The sequence below is a fragment of the Mytilus trossulus genome, chromosome 10 (assembly GCF_036588685.1).
Source record: "Mytilus trossulus isolate FHL-02 chromosome 10, PNRI_Mtr1.1.1.hap1, whole genome shotgun sequence".
NCBI lineage: Eukaryota > Metazoa > Mollusca > Bivalvia > Mytilida > Mytilidae > Mytilus > Mytilus trossulus.
Window position 1 is genome coordinate 14,960,430 of NC_086382.1, and position 20,181 is coordinate 14,980,610.

The 20,181-nt window shown below is 31.0% G+C and overlaps 1 protein-coding gene across 2 annotated transcripts in view; it reads left to right on the forward strand.

Moving 5' to 3' along the window:
• The window catches only part of LOC134686904 (synaptic vesicle glycoprotein 2C-like), a 35,604-nt gene extending 19,524 nt beyond the window's left edge, over positions 1–16,080 (forward strand). For both annotated transcript variants that reach the window (XM_063546741.1, XM_063546742.1), the window contains 12 exons: positions 631–690; positions 1,693–1,854; positions 2,773–2,935; positions 3,885–4,006; positions 7,376–7,533; positions 8,539–8,622; positions 9,440–9,544; positions 9,875–9,963; positions 11,754–11,989; positions 12,453–12,612; positions 13,479–15,101; positions 15,274–16,080. In XM_063546741.1, coding sequence (XP_063402811.1) covers positions 631–690; positions 1,693–1,854; positions 2,773–2,935; positions 3,885–4,006; positions 7,376–7,533; positions 8,539–8,622; positions 9,440–9,544; positions 9,875–9,963; positions 11,754–11,989; positions 12,453–12,612; positions 13,479–13,662 — 1,523 coding nt within the window. In that variant the 3' untranslated portion in view covers positions 13,663–15,101; positions 15,274–16,080. The remainder of the gene's footprint in view (positions 1–630; positions 691–1,692; positions 1,855–2,772; positions 2,936–3,884; positions 4,007–7,375; positions 7,534–8,538; positions 8,623–9,439; positions 9,545–9,874; positions 9,964–11,753; positions 11,990–12,452; positions 12,613–13,478; positions 15,102–15,273) is intronic.
• Positions 16,081–20,181: the final 4,101 nt, after the last annotated feature.

Here is a 20,181-nt window from a genome sequence, read left to right on the forward strand (position 1 = left end):
CTATCATTTTTATAATATTTTTGAACATGTATCAATAGATACTACATTTTGACAAAGTATGAACAAATTCTATCATTTTTATTTTAGACTCCCATACCACCTTACTGGACAATTACTTTAAAAGTACAATGTGTTTGAATAACCTCCCTTACACTGCTTTTAAATTATGTATAAAGAAATGATGTATTTTAAGACTTTTATGATGTACCCATTATTTAAATTGGTAATTATGGTTACGAGGGCATTTTATTTTGGAAAAAGGAGGGGGGGGGGGGGGGGTAAAAAACAATTGTGTGAGGTGATAATTTTTTCGCAAGATTTCTAAAAGATTAAAAATTTCTTCAAATATTTTATATTTTTGCACAGAAGCAAAATAGTTAATATAAATTCAAGTCATAAAACCAATTTAATGTTCTTTGACAACAGTTATGTTGTGTCAGAAACCTATTACCTTTCAAATATTTAATTACAACCCAAATTCAGACCTGTATCAAGCATTTTTTATATTGTGTTCATTTTGGTCCCAACTTTTCAGGGTTGGACATCTGCCATTGTATCCAGCTGCACTCAACGAAGCAATTTATTACAGTTAAGTGTGAGTTGTACATTAAGTGTACTTTTGTATTTCAGAAGACCAATCTGATGTCAATCCTGATGCTGTTCCATATGAAGAAGCTCTGAAAGAAACAGGTAAAGTGTGATGTATACAGGGTTTTATGTTTAGCAAGCTTCAAAATCAAAGATATTGTTTAATTTTATCAGTATGAACTTTCCAAATGTCTTATTGACCATTCATAAACAACTTTATTTACGTAAGAGTTGGATTTCTGAGAGAACCCAAAAATGTTTATGTACATCTTTAAGAAATAAAAGTATGCTGCAAGATATCTTATTAAAAAAAGAGAATAGAAATGTATGACAATGGACCAAACAAAACACGTTAAAAAGCCTGAAATTTAAAATTGTAGTGCATTTTTTCCAGGCATATAAAAAAAAAGTTTTCTGTAAAAATAAATATTTTCTACCAAACAAAACACTTTGAAAAACCTGAAATTTAAAATTATGGTAATGAAAAATTATGGTGCATGTAATACCAGGCATATATAAAAATTATTGTCTATATAGCTGTACTGTAAAGTTATAAAATTTTTCATAAAAACAAGATTGCTGACATATTTAAACTTTTCATTTTTGAATGAACTATGTGCATATAGAGTTCATAAATTGGCAAAGTTTATTAATTTTAAAATTAGGTGTTTTTTAGCTACATTGTATTTGTAAAAGTGCGACACTTGACTGGAAAGTTAGGAACACTCGAAACTATCAACATCATACAACAATTTAATTTTTGTGTTGTTAACATTCTCTCTTGTGACTTAAAAAGTTGTCTGAGAACTTCTGTGATGTCCAGTTACTGTGTATTCATTATTATTGTTGGATACCAATTTTCATGGGTTTTGTGGGAATATTTGAACCACAAATTCAAATGTTCAATGAATACAAATTTTATATAGGATTTGTATTTAGATATTGGCAAAACCAAGAAATCAAATATCCACAAAACTGTGAGTTTCCCTAAATCCATGAAAATTTATACCCACGAAAATGTATGAAACCACAGTGCGGTGGACATATGATATATAGTGATAAGTTGTACTGTGCCTCATAGCTTTAGTATTTTTGTAATTTTAGGTTATGGTAGATTCCATTTTAAGGTACTAGCGTTATGTGGATGGGCAGTATCCAGTGATGCCATTGAGGTGCTATCAGTTTCATTCCTTTTACCAGCAGCAAGCTGTGACCTTGACATTGGATCCACAGATAAAGGATGGCTCAATGCTATTGTTTTTATTGGTATGGATAATAATTCGATATCAAACAGTTTTCTGAAAACATTAAACAAACAAATCTGTGAAAAAGGAAATTAATTATAAACTATAATTTGAATGGCGGTTTATGATGAAACAACTATATAGGTATAGGAAGATGTGGTATGAGTGCCAATGAGACCACTCTCCATCCAATTCACAATTTATAAAAGTTAACCATTATAGGTAAAGGTACGGTCTTTAACAAGGAGCCTTTGCTCACACCAAAAAGCAAGCTATAAAGGCCCCCAAAAAATTGCTAGTTTAAAACCATTCAAATTGGAAAACCATATTAGCACAAACATATATGTATGAGACAGAATATCATCATTTTAAAAGGCTTTTATGTGTAATTTAACATTATTAAATATATATAGATTCTTACATTGATACCAGTGGATTATCGGATATATCCAATCGAGATAGTTAAATTATCAATTTTAAAGTCCGACCCGCCTCGGCGAGGACAATTTATAATTTAACTATTGAGATTGGAGAAATCCGATAATCCACGAGTAACTATGTAAGAATCTGTTTCTCTAATGATTAAAAAGACATTTTCTTTTTTTGTTAACCGAAAATCCCCTACAAGTGCCTTTCACATTGCACGAAGTTGTCAATTTCATTAACACCTGTTATCAAATTTTGATTCATCCAGTTAGCTAAAAAGGTCATGACCCTTAACATCATCCAATGATCTTTTGAGATCACCAGCAACCACACGTTGATTAAATTTTTTTACACAATGGGTTCAAAAAGGGATAAATTTCCATATAATTAGAGAAAAATAAATACTCCTTACTTTTTGCAACAGAATTTTATTTTATTAAACCTCATGTCAGTTTAAAGAAGAGACAAGGTTCTTGTTAATTGACATTGTAACTCATGTTAACTTGTTCAATAGGTATGTTATTGGGAGGTTATTTCTGGGGATCATTAGCTGACCACCAAGGAAGGAGGTCCATTTTGATGTGGTCTCTAACAGTGAATGGAATAGGGGTATTGGCCTCCAGTGTAGTACAAACATTCTGGGCTTTCCTACTCTGTAGGTTTATTAGTGGAATTGGGTAAGTAAAACTAGTAGTTCAGATATGATTTGCAAAGATGAATTCTTAAAATCTGCTAAAATTCACTATTGTGACGTCATGTCAATTGCGGGTTGGAAGTGACAGCTTCAAAAGCTGTTTTCTCTGTAAATAAGTTGGAGTTATCTCTCTTTTTGCACAATATGAAAGTTATGTAGTGGTAAAATTGATTGCATTAAGAACAACTAGAAAATTGGTGAAAGATCATCTGTAAGTACCTGATTTTATACAGTTGCATACTACATTGATTTCAAATGTCTGATCATTACTTAAAAGAAAACTAAGTAACATTTATAAATAAGGGAATTTTTGGTGAGAATGGATTTATATCGCTTTTCTAATAACGCTGTATTTATCTCCAAACTGGTGAATGTGTATTAAAAAATATTACTGTCAGAACTTTGTCAAAAGACTTCAGATCCCCCTCTTTATTGTATCGAAGAAAATAGTGTCACAAAGTAATCACTCCTTCTGTCTTCTTATCACACATTTTCGTGGGGCCCCAATTTTTGTGGATGAAGGAAAACTTGCATGTTCATGGACATTTAATTTCGTGGTTTTGCTGAAGTCTTTATACAAGCCTTTAGAAAATTGGTCATTCGTTGAATATTTAATTTCATGGTTCACCTATACATACAAAATCCACTACAGTTGGTATCCAACAAATAAATAATGAATCCACAGTATTGTAAATGCATTTAGAAAATTTAACCAAACTTACACAGATTCTTTTACAAGACAGGAAGATATCCATCTGCTGTTTCATTTTTTGAGTAATTTTTAGTTCCTCTAGTCTGAAGGACCAGTATGAGCTACATGTTTTGCAATCATAGGTGTCCATTGTTTGTCAACTGTTAATTTAGATAATATTTTTGGCAGCAACCCTAAAAACAACCATTTTTCATGTACACTATCAATCTCTATGTTCTAGTGTTGGAGGAAGTATACCAGTTATATTTTCATATTTCACTGAATTTCAACCCAAAGAAAAAAGAGGAATGATGATCAGTGCCTTGGCTACATTCTGGATGTGTGGGAACATTATAGCTGCAGGTAAATTGAGAAATAATAAATGGCAGCCGTAGATTTGTGTTCATTTAACCATGGATTGGACATTTATATTCCATTATTTTACCCTGAGCATTAGCGAGTGATAAAATATGAATATAAATGCCCAACCCATGGTTAAATGAACACAAGTCAATGACTGTAATGAATAATTTACATTCTAATAGGACAAATTTGGTAATTTTATTAACCTTGAAAGCCCTATACAAAAGATACTGTTTTGGCTGTTCTGTTTTACCCAATTTTGATAATATTAGTAACATTATATAATTCAATGATTATTTTTATGCCCCATTTATGGGCATTATGTTTTCTAGTCTGTGTGTCCACTGGTCTGTCCGTTCCTCCATCCATTCGTTCCTTTGTCCGTTCATCCGTCTGTTCTTTCGTTCGTCTGTCCCGTTTCAGGTTAAAGTTTTTGGTTGAGGTAGTTTTTGATGCAGTTGAAGTCCAATCAACTTGAAACTTAGTAAACATGTTCCCTATGATATTATCTTTCCTTTTTAATGGCAAATTAGAGATTTTAACCCATTTTCAAGGTCCACTGAAAATGGAAAATGATAGTGCGGATGAGGCATCCGTGTTCTCGGGACACATTCTTGTTTTTTATCCGTGTTCTTGGGACACATTCTTGTTTTTTAATTGCATTTTTTACTTATATATTTTCATCCAATGTAATTTTATTCATTCTTAGGTGTACAAGAAGCTAAAGAAACCCCGATATTAACACTGTATTTTTTGTTTAAGGAAAGATACTTGTGACGTCAACATGTATCAATTTTTGTTGGAAGGCGGTATATTTTTTTTTGCCTTTCATAAACCAAATTATTATATGATGACATTGCTTCACATATGAACAAAAGTCATACATAGCATTGCAGACCTCAAACTGTAGTTCTACAGCATATAACTTTATCCTTTTTTGTGTCAATATAACAAGATTGTGAATTAGAAGAATAACTGACCACCATATCTAAAAAATAAACTTTTATGATAGCATTTATTTATTTTTGTTTGTTCATGTAATTAATCAGAAACCTGCTAATAAAATCATTCGATATGTTTAAGTATAAGGTCTGAATTAATAGTCAATCTGTATCATCTGTTCCCGTGGAGGTAGTAATTTTGATATTACAACTTGTCCAATAATCTGTCAATGAAGTATTGAACTTTAAATTTATTTTATACAAAACATTATCTAATTATAAGTTAAGTTATAGTTATTGACCAAGCAAGTTGATATATGCCATGTAATCTGCACAGCACGAGATGACCACATAACCCTGACGCGGTAGGAGTTCGGGTTATTGGGTCATCTTGTGCTGTGCAGATTAAATTACATATACCCATTTGATTGGTCAATAACTGTTTCAACACATGACGCAATCAATTTACGTGAACGTTTAAGATATGTGGACGTTAATTCGCAATCCACGGATCCTAGGAAAGTTTCTTGTAGGGTAATAATGGGGGGAAAACGTCTTTGGTAAGTTTTAATTATTTTTTTTTTTAAATTTAGACTCATTCTAAAATTGCGATTTAATAGTATATTTATTTTTATCGTTTCCGTTAAATTTATTCACAATTTTTATTTAATTGGTGACGATTAAGACTTTGACAAATTGTGTACTTTCAAATTGGTGTATGAACAAAAAATTACTGCAAGGGTTATTGAGTTTAAATTAGATTAATTGCTTTTGAATTTTTTTCCCTCATTGATATATGCTTAGAGAAAAAAAGAACTGAGGAAGATTTATATTACCTAAAATTAAAATGTTAAATAAACAGAAAATACATTTCTCTTTAAAACCTTTTACTTCCCGCACAAACCTTTCTTTTTCCTATTTTGAAACTACGATGTTTGTACGAAGTTCAACTTTGTCGTAATTTCAAGGCTGAGATGGCGGATTAGGGGGTGGGGACGAACAGGTCTTTAAACCCTTAGATTGGACAAAGTATCGTGTTTTAGTTTAAAATCATCAATATTGTCTTTAGTCTCGCTACACAGGGTGATATTTTTTTGTAATTTGATAGAATAACGCCCCTTTAAAATCCAGGAATCGCCCCTTAAGGTAAAAATATGTTTCAACTATGCAGTATCTGAGGTAGTTAATGCACCCCTTTGCTGTACATTATCCAGATCATAACACAGTAAGAACAAAGAGATTTTGCTCTTGCCATGTGTTAAAGAATAAGAAAGGTTAAAATAAACATTAATTACATTAAATGTACATCTCATATGTACAAAAACCTCTTGATTAGCAATTTAAGGTAAGTTAATGGCGAACAACTGATGCGTTTTTGATCCATGAAAGTGTTGATCCTTGTACAAACACTGTTACAAAAGTCTCTAATCAGTTATGGAGGGTTCAGTTTTTTAGATAAAAGCCAAAAAAATTAAATTTGATAAAAATTGACATTTACTGTATGTCCATTTTTAGCAAATTTTGCTGGTTAAAGTTATCAATTAGAAAACTAATACAGATAGATAATAAGACTTACAAATAAGTAGACATGATCCAAAATTGTTAATTAAACCCTTATAGGATGTTAAAGTCTTTGAATGGGTAATTGCTGAACCTTCTTAGGAATTTTTTGTTAGAAATTATGGTTTATAGAGAGAATCTATATAAACTTACAATTTTTGGCTATCAAAATCAGTTTTTGTAATAAGAACTTAAGAAGACAATGTATATCCACTTTTGCAGTGTTTTCTCCTGAAACTATAATAGATCAAGTCAGAAAAAGTGCATTCGTAAGGTGGTATTCCCTCCTTAAAAAAATTTGGCCACACACACCCTTCAACCAAAATAAATTAGTATATGGATTAGATACTGATACTAAAAAAAATAGGGTGGTCCTTGCATGTGGCCAATATCGCTTGAAGCAAAAAACTATTGAATTTAAGATGAAAAGTTAGTCAAAGTTTTATTTTCCATCAGAGTGCACAACTGTGATGTCATAATGACATCATACTGTGGATATATTAATATTGTCAGATTCCAATTTTTGTGGATTTCGTGGGTACAAGGGAACCACAAAATTTAAACGTTCAACGAATTACAAATTTTCTAAAGGAATGAATGCAGACTTTGCAAAAATCTTGAAATTAAATATCCATGAATATGCAAGTTTTCCTCAAACCACGAAAATTGGTATCCACGAAAATGAATGAATCCACAGTACATGTTATAAAATGTCAGAACTTGTTGATTTTGTACAATATAACCTTTTGTTTACCTACTCCTTTGATTGTTTTATAGGTTTAGCATTGGTAATTAATCCACGTGATAGAGGATACATATCATCAAGTTATTGACCCTTCATAAACATACTACTTTGATTGTTTTGTAGGTTTGGCCTGGGCAATAATTCCACGTGATATAGGATATATCTCATCAAGTTTTAAATTCTCTAGCTGGAGGATATTTGTAGCTACATGTGCTGTACCAAGTCTGTCTTCAGCTTTCTTATTCACAATGATGCCTGAAAGTCCTAAATTTCTTCTTATAGTAAGTAAATGTTAAATTCGTTTAATTTATGTGAAGATACCTGTTTTCTCATTGTATTTTTCTGACAAATTGATATATAAAACCTCATCATATCACCATACCATCTTTGCCAGAGGATTTGTAATCGATCATCATATGCTGTTGCTCACTGGATGATATTTGTATAAAAACAAATAACTTTACTGCAAATATTTTAATGTTCTATCTTCAAATTTTGTGGATGAACATTATCCATCTATATCAGCTGCAGAAATGATCCTCTTATGGTCCTTGTTATATGTTTTATGATTTCAGGTAAAAATTGCATGAAAGGCAATCAAAACATTATTTGACTGACCTGATATTTAAATCTTCTAAGACTTATCACTACCTTTTTGATACACAAAATATAGTACAATGATCATAACATTCTAAACATCCTATCCTATATATGAACATTTCCAGAAATTTAAACGAAGTAATATATGCTCAGATATTCAAGGCACAAAATGATGTTACACTTGTCAGGAAAATTAAATAACTTTTGCATGGTGCAGGAATCTAATATCTGTTCTAAAAATATAAATGATGTCATTGTTATAGTCATCTTTAAAAAAAATTGGAGATATCTTCCCTTTGTCTAGAATTGCTCGAAAATCAACAACAACCAATGCAATATTTAATTTTACTTTCCACTGAAAAAATGAAGCAATCTTTACCTTTCAATGTTATCAATCACTTTGATTTGTTAATTTGTTGATCTATGGTCAGCTTATCTATATTCTATAATATTTAAATCTGATAACAGATTTATTACACCTTTTTACCAGTGCTTAGATCTGTTTTGAAAAAAATTGAGACTTTTTTTTAAATTTTCAGAGTTTGATACCAAAATTGCTCAAATTGACATCCAGCAACTCTAAGACTAAGACTAAGGCTTATAGCAATTTATTTGATTCACTTTTAAGTTTCTTGTCCATTTGCCCAATATCTATTTTCATTTGTTCTTTTGTTTCATTTATCTAGGCTGGCAAAGCATCTGAAGCCATCAAAGTACTTACTAAAGTACATGACAGTAACTTCTCACACAGGAAGTCAAAAGAATACAAGGTAATGATGATAGGGATATTTGAATATACACAATTGTCATTTTGAAAGTGAAAGAATGTGGTATAAATACCAATGTGACAATTCTCCACCAGAGACCAAATGATGTAGAAAGTTAGCAACTGTATGTCACCATATAGCCTTCTATAATGAGCAAAACCTGTTACACATAAAAGGCCCTAAATGACAAATAAATAACAATTCAAACAAGAAATTCTACCTTTCTAGAGCTATGCCCCTTTACAAAATGAAATATTGTTGATTGTTATGTCCCCGTAGTAGGGTAGGGAGCATTTAGTTTTACCCTTTTCCGTCTATGTCTATCTGTCTGTCAACTCTGTCCTTATGTACCTCCCAAAGTTGGTTTTCATTCTCTAACTTAACTTTGCCTTAACCAAATGTAATAAAACTTATACACAATGCTTATTACCACACACAAAAAACGTATCAAGTTTGAATTTTGGTGGCATCACTATAGCCGTTCTAGAGTTGTGTCCCTTTATAAATGAAAAAAAAAATCATTTTCATTCTTTAACTTCAGTTTGCCTCCACCAAATGTTATGAAACTCATACACAATGCTTATTACCACACGACTCAGATCAAGTAAGAATTGGGGTGTCGTCACATTTCTGTTCTTGATTAATGTTCCTTAAATATAACATTGTATATGAAAAATATGGAACTATTAAATTGAGAAAACTAACCACATATAGTTATAGCAGTACAATTTACAAAGCAGAAATATGACAGATGTCAAACACTTTTTATTTCTTATTTATTCAAAGCTGTTTTATCTTATAACTAAAGTTATTTTTTTAGATAAAATCCCTGATACTAGCCACAGATACAAGTAGAGCTGAATATCTAGAACAACACAATGGAGATGTGGGCTGTATAGCTAAACTAGGAACAGGTTGTACTGTGGTAAATAATCAAAACACTATTGCCGTTTTTCAGTTAGGTCCCTTTATAACTTAGACAAGCAGGGGCATCATCTGTGTCCCATCGACACATTCCTCATTTAATTATTGATACATAATTGATTTTTTCTTTTAAATCCAGTTATCAATATCTTGATCTGTTAAATTTTATAAATACATGTACATGATTTTTCCTTTCAATTATAACATTTATATATTTTTTTTTATATTTATCTATTTTTTTCTCCATTGTTATTTAAAGCATTTGATTTTGAATTGATGATTTTATGCCAAAACCATATTTTTTGTATTGTATATTTTCTTTCCATTTCAGTTAAAAGAATCAACAAAACAATTATTTCGACCTCCTTTATTAAAGAGTACAGTTTTAATGTTAATAGTCAACTTTGTTTTAGCTTTTGGGTAAGTTCCAGTATTTTTTAATGCAATGCTTGAAGCTATATTTGATACACATTTGTAGATCATATTATAAGAGCTGGTACAAATGCATTATCGTATACTTAGACTAAATAACATATAATTTTTACTGTATGATAAAAACATTAAATTAACATATATTTCATATTTTTCGAAATTGGTGCTTAGCGGGCTGATATGAAAAGTTTATCACATGGTTCAATTGTTATCACATGCCTTTCCGTAACGTAATCACATGGCATTCCAGTAACACTCTGCAAATTCTGGAAAATACACCTCAATGTTATGTTTTCAGTGAAAAATATTACAAAGTAGTGTACAAAACAATTAATTGAATACTGGAAAGAATATAATGTAAAATAATAATCAAAAAAACAAACAAACAAATTATTAAATAACTGCATTTTTTTAAAAAATTTCCCGGAAACATAATTTAGAAAGTTATTTTTAAAAAAGTTGACTTTTCTAAACAATGTTCATTTTTTTATGTATATTGTTAAATTATTTTTTTGTCAATTCATCCATATTAAAATGTTTTTTTTCTCTCTGTTGAGGCATATGATAGAAAGATTTCATAATGAATGTATCAAATTTTGGTTCCGACGTCTGTGAACTTTTTACTCTTTGAACTTCTTTTTGGGAACCACGTAAAAGGATCAATACATGGATCTGTTTGTTTTTCTCTACTGTTGAAGCATATGATAAAAAGATCATAACATGCCATTTTTCATATTGCATGTATTATCAGCCCTCGGTCAATATCAGCCCTCGAGCCATGCGGCTCTTGGGCTGATATTGTACCTAGGGCTGATAATACGTGCCATATGAAAAATGCCATGTAATAATCTGATATTATCAGTTGAGGAGAGGAAATTCAAATATACAGCTTTATATAAAATAAAAATCTTATGTTTTGTATCACATGTTCTATAAATGAGGTAAGACCTATGCTTGTAGACTGGTAGTTCCAATGCTTAGCACTGGCCAGGTAGCTATTGCTTTGGATATTGATACTTGCAAAATTATTTTCAATTGACAAAATGAAGACAATAATATTTAAATATAAAATGTATAGATCAACTAAGGTTCTGACAGCAAGAGAGAGTTTCCTTGATTCGATCTCATGAAATAGCAACAGCCCTAAAGGTTAAACATAGCAGCGATGCTTTTAAAACTTCAAAAAATAAAAAATATTCTGTTTATTATTATTTTCCAAGGCAACATCAATAACATGATTTATGACGTCCTCATGTTCTCTACTATGGATTGACAAGAAAACTGCATTTGCCACCATCAAATCCCTGATTGGTGACAGCAACTCTTTAACTGTATACAGAACTGATATTTCTTAAAATCTCCTCCACATGTTTGTAATTTCATATGTAGTGTGCCAATGATGCTTATCTAAGCTTGTGTAAGCCAGTGGACAACTTGTATCAGTTATCAATTTTAGAACATTTGTATGTTTTTATTAACACAATTAGCAAACCAAAACTTTATGATTGCCAATAAGATAACTCTCCACAAGAAACCAAAATGACTATAGTTTTATCGAAAAAAAATGCACACAATGAGTAATTTTTATGAAACTTGATAAATTTTGGCGCAAAAGCTGAAATCGAATAGATAAGTTTTTATATAAATCTGTTTATAGCTTTGGAATCTTCCTATCTGCATTTGTATCATTTCTGAGTAAAGATGAAGTCTATTCAGAAATATATTTCCATCTGTACAAGAGACTTGTATTTATACATTCTTTATCTTTTGTTTTAAAGGTACTATGGACTTTGGATGTGGTTTCCAGAATTATTTAGTCGAATGAAGGATGGTGGCTCCCCTTGTGATCATTCTAATTCCAATTTTATAAACCAGACAAGTAAAAATGAAACTACTTGTAATTACAAAGACAATTGGGTGTATTTCTCTGGATTTATGACTGCTCTGTCAAACTTACCAGGAAATATTCTAACAATTTTCTTAATGGACAGAATAGGACGAAAGCAGTTATTAGGTAAGAGAAAGATACCAGATATTTTGCAAATATATAGTGGATTACTGTGGATTCATTTATATTAGTTGGCAATCATTTTTTCGAAGATTTCATAGGTACAGAGAAACCATGAATTTAAATATTAAAAAAATTACAAATTCTCTATAGGAATGTATGAAGACTATATCAAAACATCAAATTTGAATATCCATGTTTATTATATGCCCGTTTTATAAATTTCTGATATGACATTAAGAAGTTATTGAACTTTATTCTTAGAATATGCGACAGGCGTATGATGTGCCTATGACCCAGCTGTGTATTACTTCCTTCCAAAGGAATGATTATTTCTCAAGATTATTTAGGGGGAAAATCAATTTTTGGTGTACATATTTAATCTCGTAAATATAAATATCTTGGATAGATAGTATTATCAGATTGTTATTTATATCTTTGTAAAACTTGTAATTTGTGTTTTTTTCAGCAATGAGTATGGTGTTGTCAGGTGTGAGTGTGTTCTTCATACCACTAATCCACAATAAGTATGAGAATCTGGGTATATCTTGTGTATTTGGTGCTGTTTCTACTGTAGGATGGAATGCCTTAGATGTTTTATCAGCTGAATTATTTCCTACATCACTAAGGTAATTTATGAAGTATTTCATCAATAACTGTTATATAAAAAAGAAGATGTGGTATAATTGCCATTGAAACAACTGTCCACAAGAGACCCATGATAATAGAATTAGTAGACAGCTCTGTCACAAGCAAAAAAAACCAAACTGTAAAAATATAAGGGCATACACTACAGGCACTGGACACATTCTTCTGAATCAAAACAGCATGAATAATAAAACCCTGCAGTAAATATAAAAAGATGATGTGGTATGATTGCCAATGAGACAACTGTCCACAAGAGACCCATGATTATAGAATAAGTAGACCGCTCTCTCACAAACAGACTCCCCTAACTGTAAAAATATAAGGGCATACACTACAGGCACTGGACACATTCTACTGTTTGTTCTTTTGGGTTCAAAAAAATAATTATAAAACTGATAAAAATTATTTATTTTAAATTATCTCTGAATTCTTAAATAAGCACTGATTAAATAAATTTTAGTAAATTTATCAATGTAATATATGGTCAGACATTCAAGTCACAAACCAATGTTTCACTTGTCAAGAAAGTCATCTTTATTTTTTTTTTATATATTAAAATTTGAATTTATCTCCCTTTGTCCAGAATTTTAGTTGAATCAACTACAACACTAATTTTGCTTAAGGCAATCTTTGCCTTTCTGTGCTTACAAGCACTTTGATTTTTGTTGTTTTTTGTTGTTTTTGTGCTTTTTGGAGAGGAATGATTGAAAAACTGAAATTAAAAGATTTGTTTTCAATAAAAATTCTTGTTGTTTTAAACACTTTGATGACTGACATATGATGTTTTAAATATATGTATATGCTTGTTGAATTCATATTCTAGCAAATATTTGTTTTGTCATTTCAGATCAACAGCCTTTGGTATTATGTCTGGTATTGGTAGAATAGCAGCCATTTTAGGAAATTTAACATTTGGTGAATTAATTGATGTACATTGTGCAATACCTATGATAATTGTTGCTGCTTTGTTAGTATTTGGAGGGTTGGCATCGATCAAACTGCCAAACACAACTAAGGCAGATATTCATTGATATTTAGATCATTTGGAGATTTTTCTGCATTTCTTAACCTTAATTGTGAACAAAATAAGAAGAAGTAGTATGATCAGAGGTGGATTTGAGGGTTTTTCAAGGGGCCAGCCCCTCCCCCTCCCCCTTTTCTGGGAAAAAATGGTTGATTAAATAAGGAATCACTGAAGCATGACTGGAGCGAGCCTCCTCTTAGGCAGTCAGTGGGCCACAACTTTTGAAAATTTCTGGAAATGCCACTGTATGATTGCCATCAAGACAACCCTCCACAAGAATCTACCGTAAACATGATAAAGCATAGAGAAAGGTAAAATTTTGTTTTATGTATAAATAATTTTATTCCATTGTTAGAATATTTTATACAACAAACACCCTGGTGTTAAAAATGAATCACACAAAGGTTTAAATTGTATCCCTAATACATCAATGTTATCAGGTGCTTTGGTAGATAATTTGTTTTGATACCATTCTATTGGTTACTTTGTTTTCTTATATTAACACAGTAACCAATTCTCCTTTCTCCACTCTCAGCATTTTTTTTTATCTTAAGATACTTACAATAGCTTACATGTTGAAAATCTATAAATGTTACCATCTTATGTTGAAAATCTAAGAATTAAACAATCGTATGTTGAAAATCTAAAATTTAAACCATCTTATGTTGAAAACCTAAAAATTCAACCATTTTATGTTGAAAATCTAAAAATTCAACCATCTTAATATGTTGAAAATCTAAAAATTAATCCATCTTATGTTGAAAATCTAAAAATTAAACCATATGTTGAAAATCTAAAAATTAAACCATCTTATGTTGAAAATCTTAAAATTCAACCATCTTATGTTGAAAATCTTAAAATTCAACCATCTTATGTTAAGAATTTTTATTAATCACTAACAGAGGGAATCAAAACTGTTTGCTATATGCATGTATATAACAGCAAATCAGTTTAGGTAAAAAGGAAATAGATGAGCAAACCTTTAAGATTATACTGCTGTTTATTAGATTTTAGCCTATGTATTTGAGGTGATGCATAATGTAAAGTGACTACTGAGGAAGCATTGATTTTTGTGGGGTTTAAAATTTCATGGTTTTGTCTCTATATAAGATTCACAAATTTCATGTGGAATTAATTTTGTGGTTTCAAATAAATGGAAGTGATATTATATGTAAGTTAAATTTTCATGGTTTTTTAACTTTGTGGATGTAATTCTTTCCACGAAATAAACAAAATTAAATCTTTCACAAAAATTTCTGCTTTTACAGTATAAACTTTATCATGCTTGTACTTTTTTTACATATTTATACATGTACAACTTTTTACCAAACAAAATTAATAAAAATATGATCTGTTCTGAAATGTACTAAAACTAAAATATAGATTCTATGCTGACATGGATTATCTGGTTGAAGACTCAAGTTTAAATTGATATGTCTCTCCCAAGTCTATACACCTTATCGCTATTTCCGCTTGACCCGAGAATCTGTTCCGCTTGAACTATTGGCGTCATACCACAATCACTTTTCCATTGTGGCGTCAGACATTTTGAATTATGACGTCAAAATTTTACGGGACCCTGTGTGATGTCCAGTAATGGCGGACAAATAGCGATAAGGTGTATTTTGCTGTATGATATCTGCTTATTGTTTTATATTCTTATGATCTGTTATAACCTACCTCTTTAAAACATAAACAATGAAAAAAGGGGGGGGGACAAATTAAGAAGCCTTTTGGATTTCAGTTTTGTTACCAAGATTTAAAGCAATACGATAAATTCATTGATTTTAAAAATTGAAGTTCTTTTATAGCCTTTATGTTAAGAACTTATATGTTGTTTACAGAAGTGATGCACTTTTTAAAACGAGTAACTCCACTAGTCTATTTATGTGACATGGATATATTTGTACTTATTAATCTGCCACTATATTTATCAGGAATTCAATTAACTTATGTAATGAGATTGTTTTGCTTATTTGTAAAGAGATAATATGATATAGATACTCGGGTTTGAAGCTTGATATTACCAGTAAATTGTCATGATGATTTATACCTGTATCATGAATAGTAATGATTATAGGTATAATGTAACAGTAATACAAAATGTAGTGGTTTTAATTGTAATGGCACATGTATTACTGATAAAGGTTTAAGTTTATCCATGAATTCTATGCAGGTCCATAAAATTGTTATACAATAAACTTGTCTATGTAAATTGTTGGCATCATAGTGTTGGGAGTTAATTGTGAAAATTGTTGAGTGGGAAATGTAGATTTTATTATTATCAAATAATGATGATACTGATAAGATATTAATATTTTGTTAAATATTTTGTTACATGATATATTTATAAATAAATAAAATGTCTTGCTTAAAATTGTGTACTGAAAAGATGATCTTTTTATATTAATAAAAATGAGATGTGTGACATTTGTCAATGAGACAGCAATCAATCAATACAAATAAACAAAGGACACTTGAATTTAACATACAGTTTGCAACATCAGACAGGAGTCCATAAATTACCTTCAATCTAAACAAAAATATTAACAACTAAAACAGAAACTATCAAAGGTCTGTATAGATGATAGTTCAGGCAACGATAACAACAACTATTCAGCCATTACATTTTATATAGAAGTTCGTATTTCCGCCAAAGGCGACGTCACTGACAATACGACGTCGACAATAAACGTACAATAGTTGGAACGTTATGTTCCCGCGATAATCTCAACATAGTCTGCTTAAAACACAAAAATCTTCCAAACAACAAAATCAGAATGACATGAGACAGTTAAAAAAGTTTTATTGAAACTTAAACTTTCTCCTTTTTAATCTCAATCAGTAGACTTATAGAGTAAATTTAAAAAAAAACCACTATTAATTAAAATAATACAAATAGAGTATCTAGGTATAAGCAACTCAAAGTTCCTTCCCCTATAGCATCTATATTGAACATAAATAATGCTCCACAAATGAGCCATCCTTGGCAACTACACAATATTCAAGCTGTATTCACTTCATACAGTGACTTTGTTCTTTTTCCATAAATATAGATCTTGCAAAGTGTAACAAGTACATAGGCCCCTCTTAGGTCAGTCAGCGGGCCCACTTAGGAAAAGTTCTGGATCCGCCACTGAAGTATTGAAGGCAAAACTATTTGTGCCTTTAATAGTGGATTACAAATTGATGCAGCTAATACCACTAAGTTTCAGACAAATTTTAAAAATCTAGCAGGCCTCAAGTAATTTTACAGATAAATATTTTTCCAAATCTAGCCTTTCACAATTACAGAAAGCCACATGACTACAGTACAGATTAACCTGTGAACTCGGAAGCCACTTCCTTTTGTGACGATTTATGCCAATAGGTAACTTTGTTTACCGACAAGTAATTTATTGGTAGACTATTTCTCTCAAATTTCAAGCTCATTGTTTGCTTGCCTATATAAAATGAAACTATATGTATATTTAAGTAAGGGAAAACAGCTTCCTGATTTTCGGGTAAATAAGTTCAAGGTCATTGTTACAATATCTTTGCAAGGAAGTAACCAATGGTTGCGAAACAGTCCCCTCCTCTCCAAGAGAAGGAAAGGAGGAAACTGGGTCGTGACCCTTGGCTTGCGAAAATGCTGTTGCACAATTGAAGACCGCGGGTAAGAGGAAAAAGGCCAATCGATTTTGGGTTTAAAATGTAAAAGTTCAAGGTTATTGTTAATTAAATAAAAATAAAATTGAGAATGGAAATTGGGAATGTATCAAAGAGACAACAACCCGACCATAGAAAAAACAACAGCAGAAGGTCACCAACAGGTCTTCAATGTAACGAGAAATTCCCGCATCCGGAGCCGTCCTTCAGCTGGCCCCTAAACAAATATATACTAGTTCAGTGATAATGAACGCCATACTTATTTCCAAATTGTACACAAGAAATTAAAATTAAAATAAATTATACAAGACTAACAAAGACCAGAGGCTCCTGACTTTGGACAGGCGCAAAAATGCGGCGGGGTTAAACATGTTTATGAGATCTCAACCTTCCCCCTATACCTCTAGCCAATGTAGAAAAGTAAACGCATAACAATACGTACATTTAAAATTCAATTCAAGAGAAGTCCGAGTCTGATGTCAGAAGATGTAACCAAAGAAAATAAACAAAATGACAATTATATATAAATAACAACAGACTACTCGCAGTTAACTGACATGCCAGCTCCAGACTTCAATTAAACTTATTGAGAGTAAGTAAGTAAGTAAGTAAGTAAGTAAGTAAGTAAGTAAGTAAGTAAGTAAGTAAGTAAGTAAGTAAGTAAGTAAGTAAGTAAGTAAGTAAGTAAGTAAGTAAAAGTAAGTAAGTAAGTAAGTAAGTAGACTTCAATTAAACTTATTGAGAGTAAGTAAGTAAGTAAGTAAGTAAGTAAGTAAGTAAGTAAGTAAGTAAGTAAGTAAGTAAGTAAGTAAGTAAGTAAGTAAGTAAGTTAAGTAAGTAAGTAAGTAAGTAAGTAATTAGTCGGCATATATATACATAATTACAGAGAAAAAAACATGAGCTCTGGTGAGCTCTTTAACCGACCATCACATAAAAAATTTGTAAGGATTCCGCGGAACCCAGTGTCTCGCCTACTTTTGCTGTAAATCGCAGGCTCAACAAAACTCAATAAAAATATTTTTCTTGATACTATCCTATGATTATAAGAAGGTTCTGTCCAAGTTTGGTAAAAATCTAGGATATAGTTAATGAATCTAATAAATGTTTTGAAAACTGCAGACTGTATGCAATGTTAACTGGAAGAAAATCTAAGTCAATTTAAAAGTAAAATACAGAAAAAATGGAGTTATGTTTATACAAAATTTGCTTCTGGATACTTTCTTTTGATCATAAATAAGCTTCTGTCCAAGTTTGTTACAAACCCAGGATAGTTTAAGAAAGTTATTTAAATTTTAAAAACTTTGACCACAGAGTGAACGTAATGTTTCCCTGCAGAAAAACTAAGTCCATTTAAAAGTAAGATACAGAAAAAATGGATTTATTTTTTTGATAAAATTTGCTTCTTGATACTATCTTATGAGCATAAACAAGCTTCTGTCCAAGGTTGGTACAAACCAAGGATAGTTTAAGAAAGTTATTAAAATTCTAAAAACTTTAACCACAGAGTGAATGTAATGTTTCCCCGCAGAAAAAAACTAAGTCCATTTAAAAGTAAAATACGGAAAAAATGGAATTTTATTTTTACAAAATTTACTTCTGGATACTATCTTATGATCATAAACAATCTTCTGTCCAAATTTGGTAAAAATCCAGTATAGTTCAAGAAAGTTATCAAAATTTCAAAAACTTTAACCACAGAGTGAATATTTGTGGACACCACCGACGACGACGACACCGACGGAATGTATGATCGCTTAGTCTCGCTTTTTGGACTAAATTCGAAGGCTCGACAAAAATCATGCAGCATCATGCAAATACTACCAAATAAAACTGAAAAAACATGCAATATAATGAAAGCAACTCTATTTGATTTGTGAGCCTCCAGAGTCAAAGTTCATGTGGCAAGCGCCTCTATGTGTATTGAAACGGGAGAATCAGCAAATCACTTGAAGATCATAAAATATAACAGACTTAAAGCATAAAACAATAAATAAATATAAGCACTAGCATTTAATGGCAGATATATTCAAAAATGCATAAAAAGCAGAGCAAAAGGCCATTATAAAAAGAAAGACAGAAATTTCAGCTTTGAGACAGCACTGGGTGGAAACGACATTAACTGCAGTAACATTTTGAGAGATTATGATTTCATCATATGAATATCAGGCACAATCCTTCCCGTTAGTGGTTTAGTATCATACCATCATAACATATATGAGAAGAACATAACCCGTGTCATGCCAACACTGAACTGTTTTTTTTTAATAAATGTGTTTAGTTCCGATGCAAAGACCCTATAAGTGAATCAATATTAACGCCAAAATATGCAATCTTTAATGACCTGACAACAGTATCGTAACTATATCCCTTCTTTTAAAATAAGTCTATTTAAAGGTTTTGTTAGTTTTCTGCGGTGAATACTGACATTTTTGTGCTTTATGATATAGAACATTTTCAAAATATCGTTACAGAATTGTAAATTGGGTTCCCCTTCTTTACTGAAATTTATTTGTGCATGGGAAATTGGAAGAATTCTATTCCTTTTGGGCCAATGATCAATGTTACTGCTATCAAGAAAAGAAACTACACGTATTTGAAAAGTTACTTTTGGTTTCCTTGAAAATAATAAATGAAATATTTGAAGTGCATGGTGCATCTGTTGGCTTTCTCACAATTTCTCTTTGAACTCACTCTGGTTTCTAGTAAATTTGACATTTTATAGCAGCACCTCGGATTGTGTTTCTCCTTTTAAAGCTTAAGGCTTTCTTTATTATTTTATATACAAGACCAGGTTTAATAATATGGTCCTATATTCGACTATTGAATATCAAAATTGTCTGTTGTGTCTGTATACTGGCATTTGCATTTTGAAAGTTTA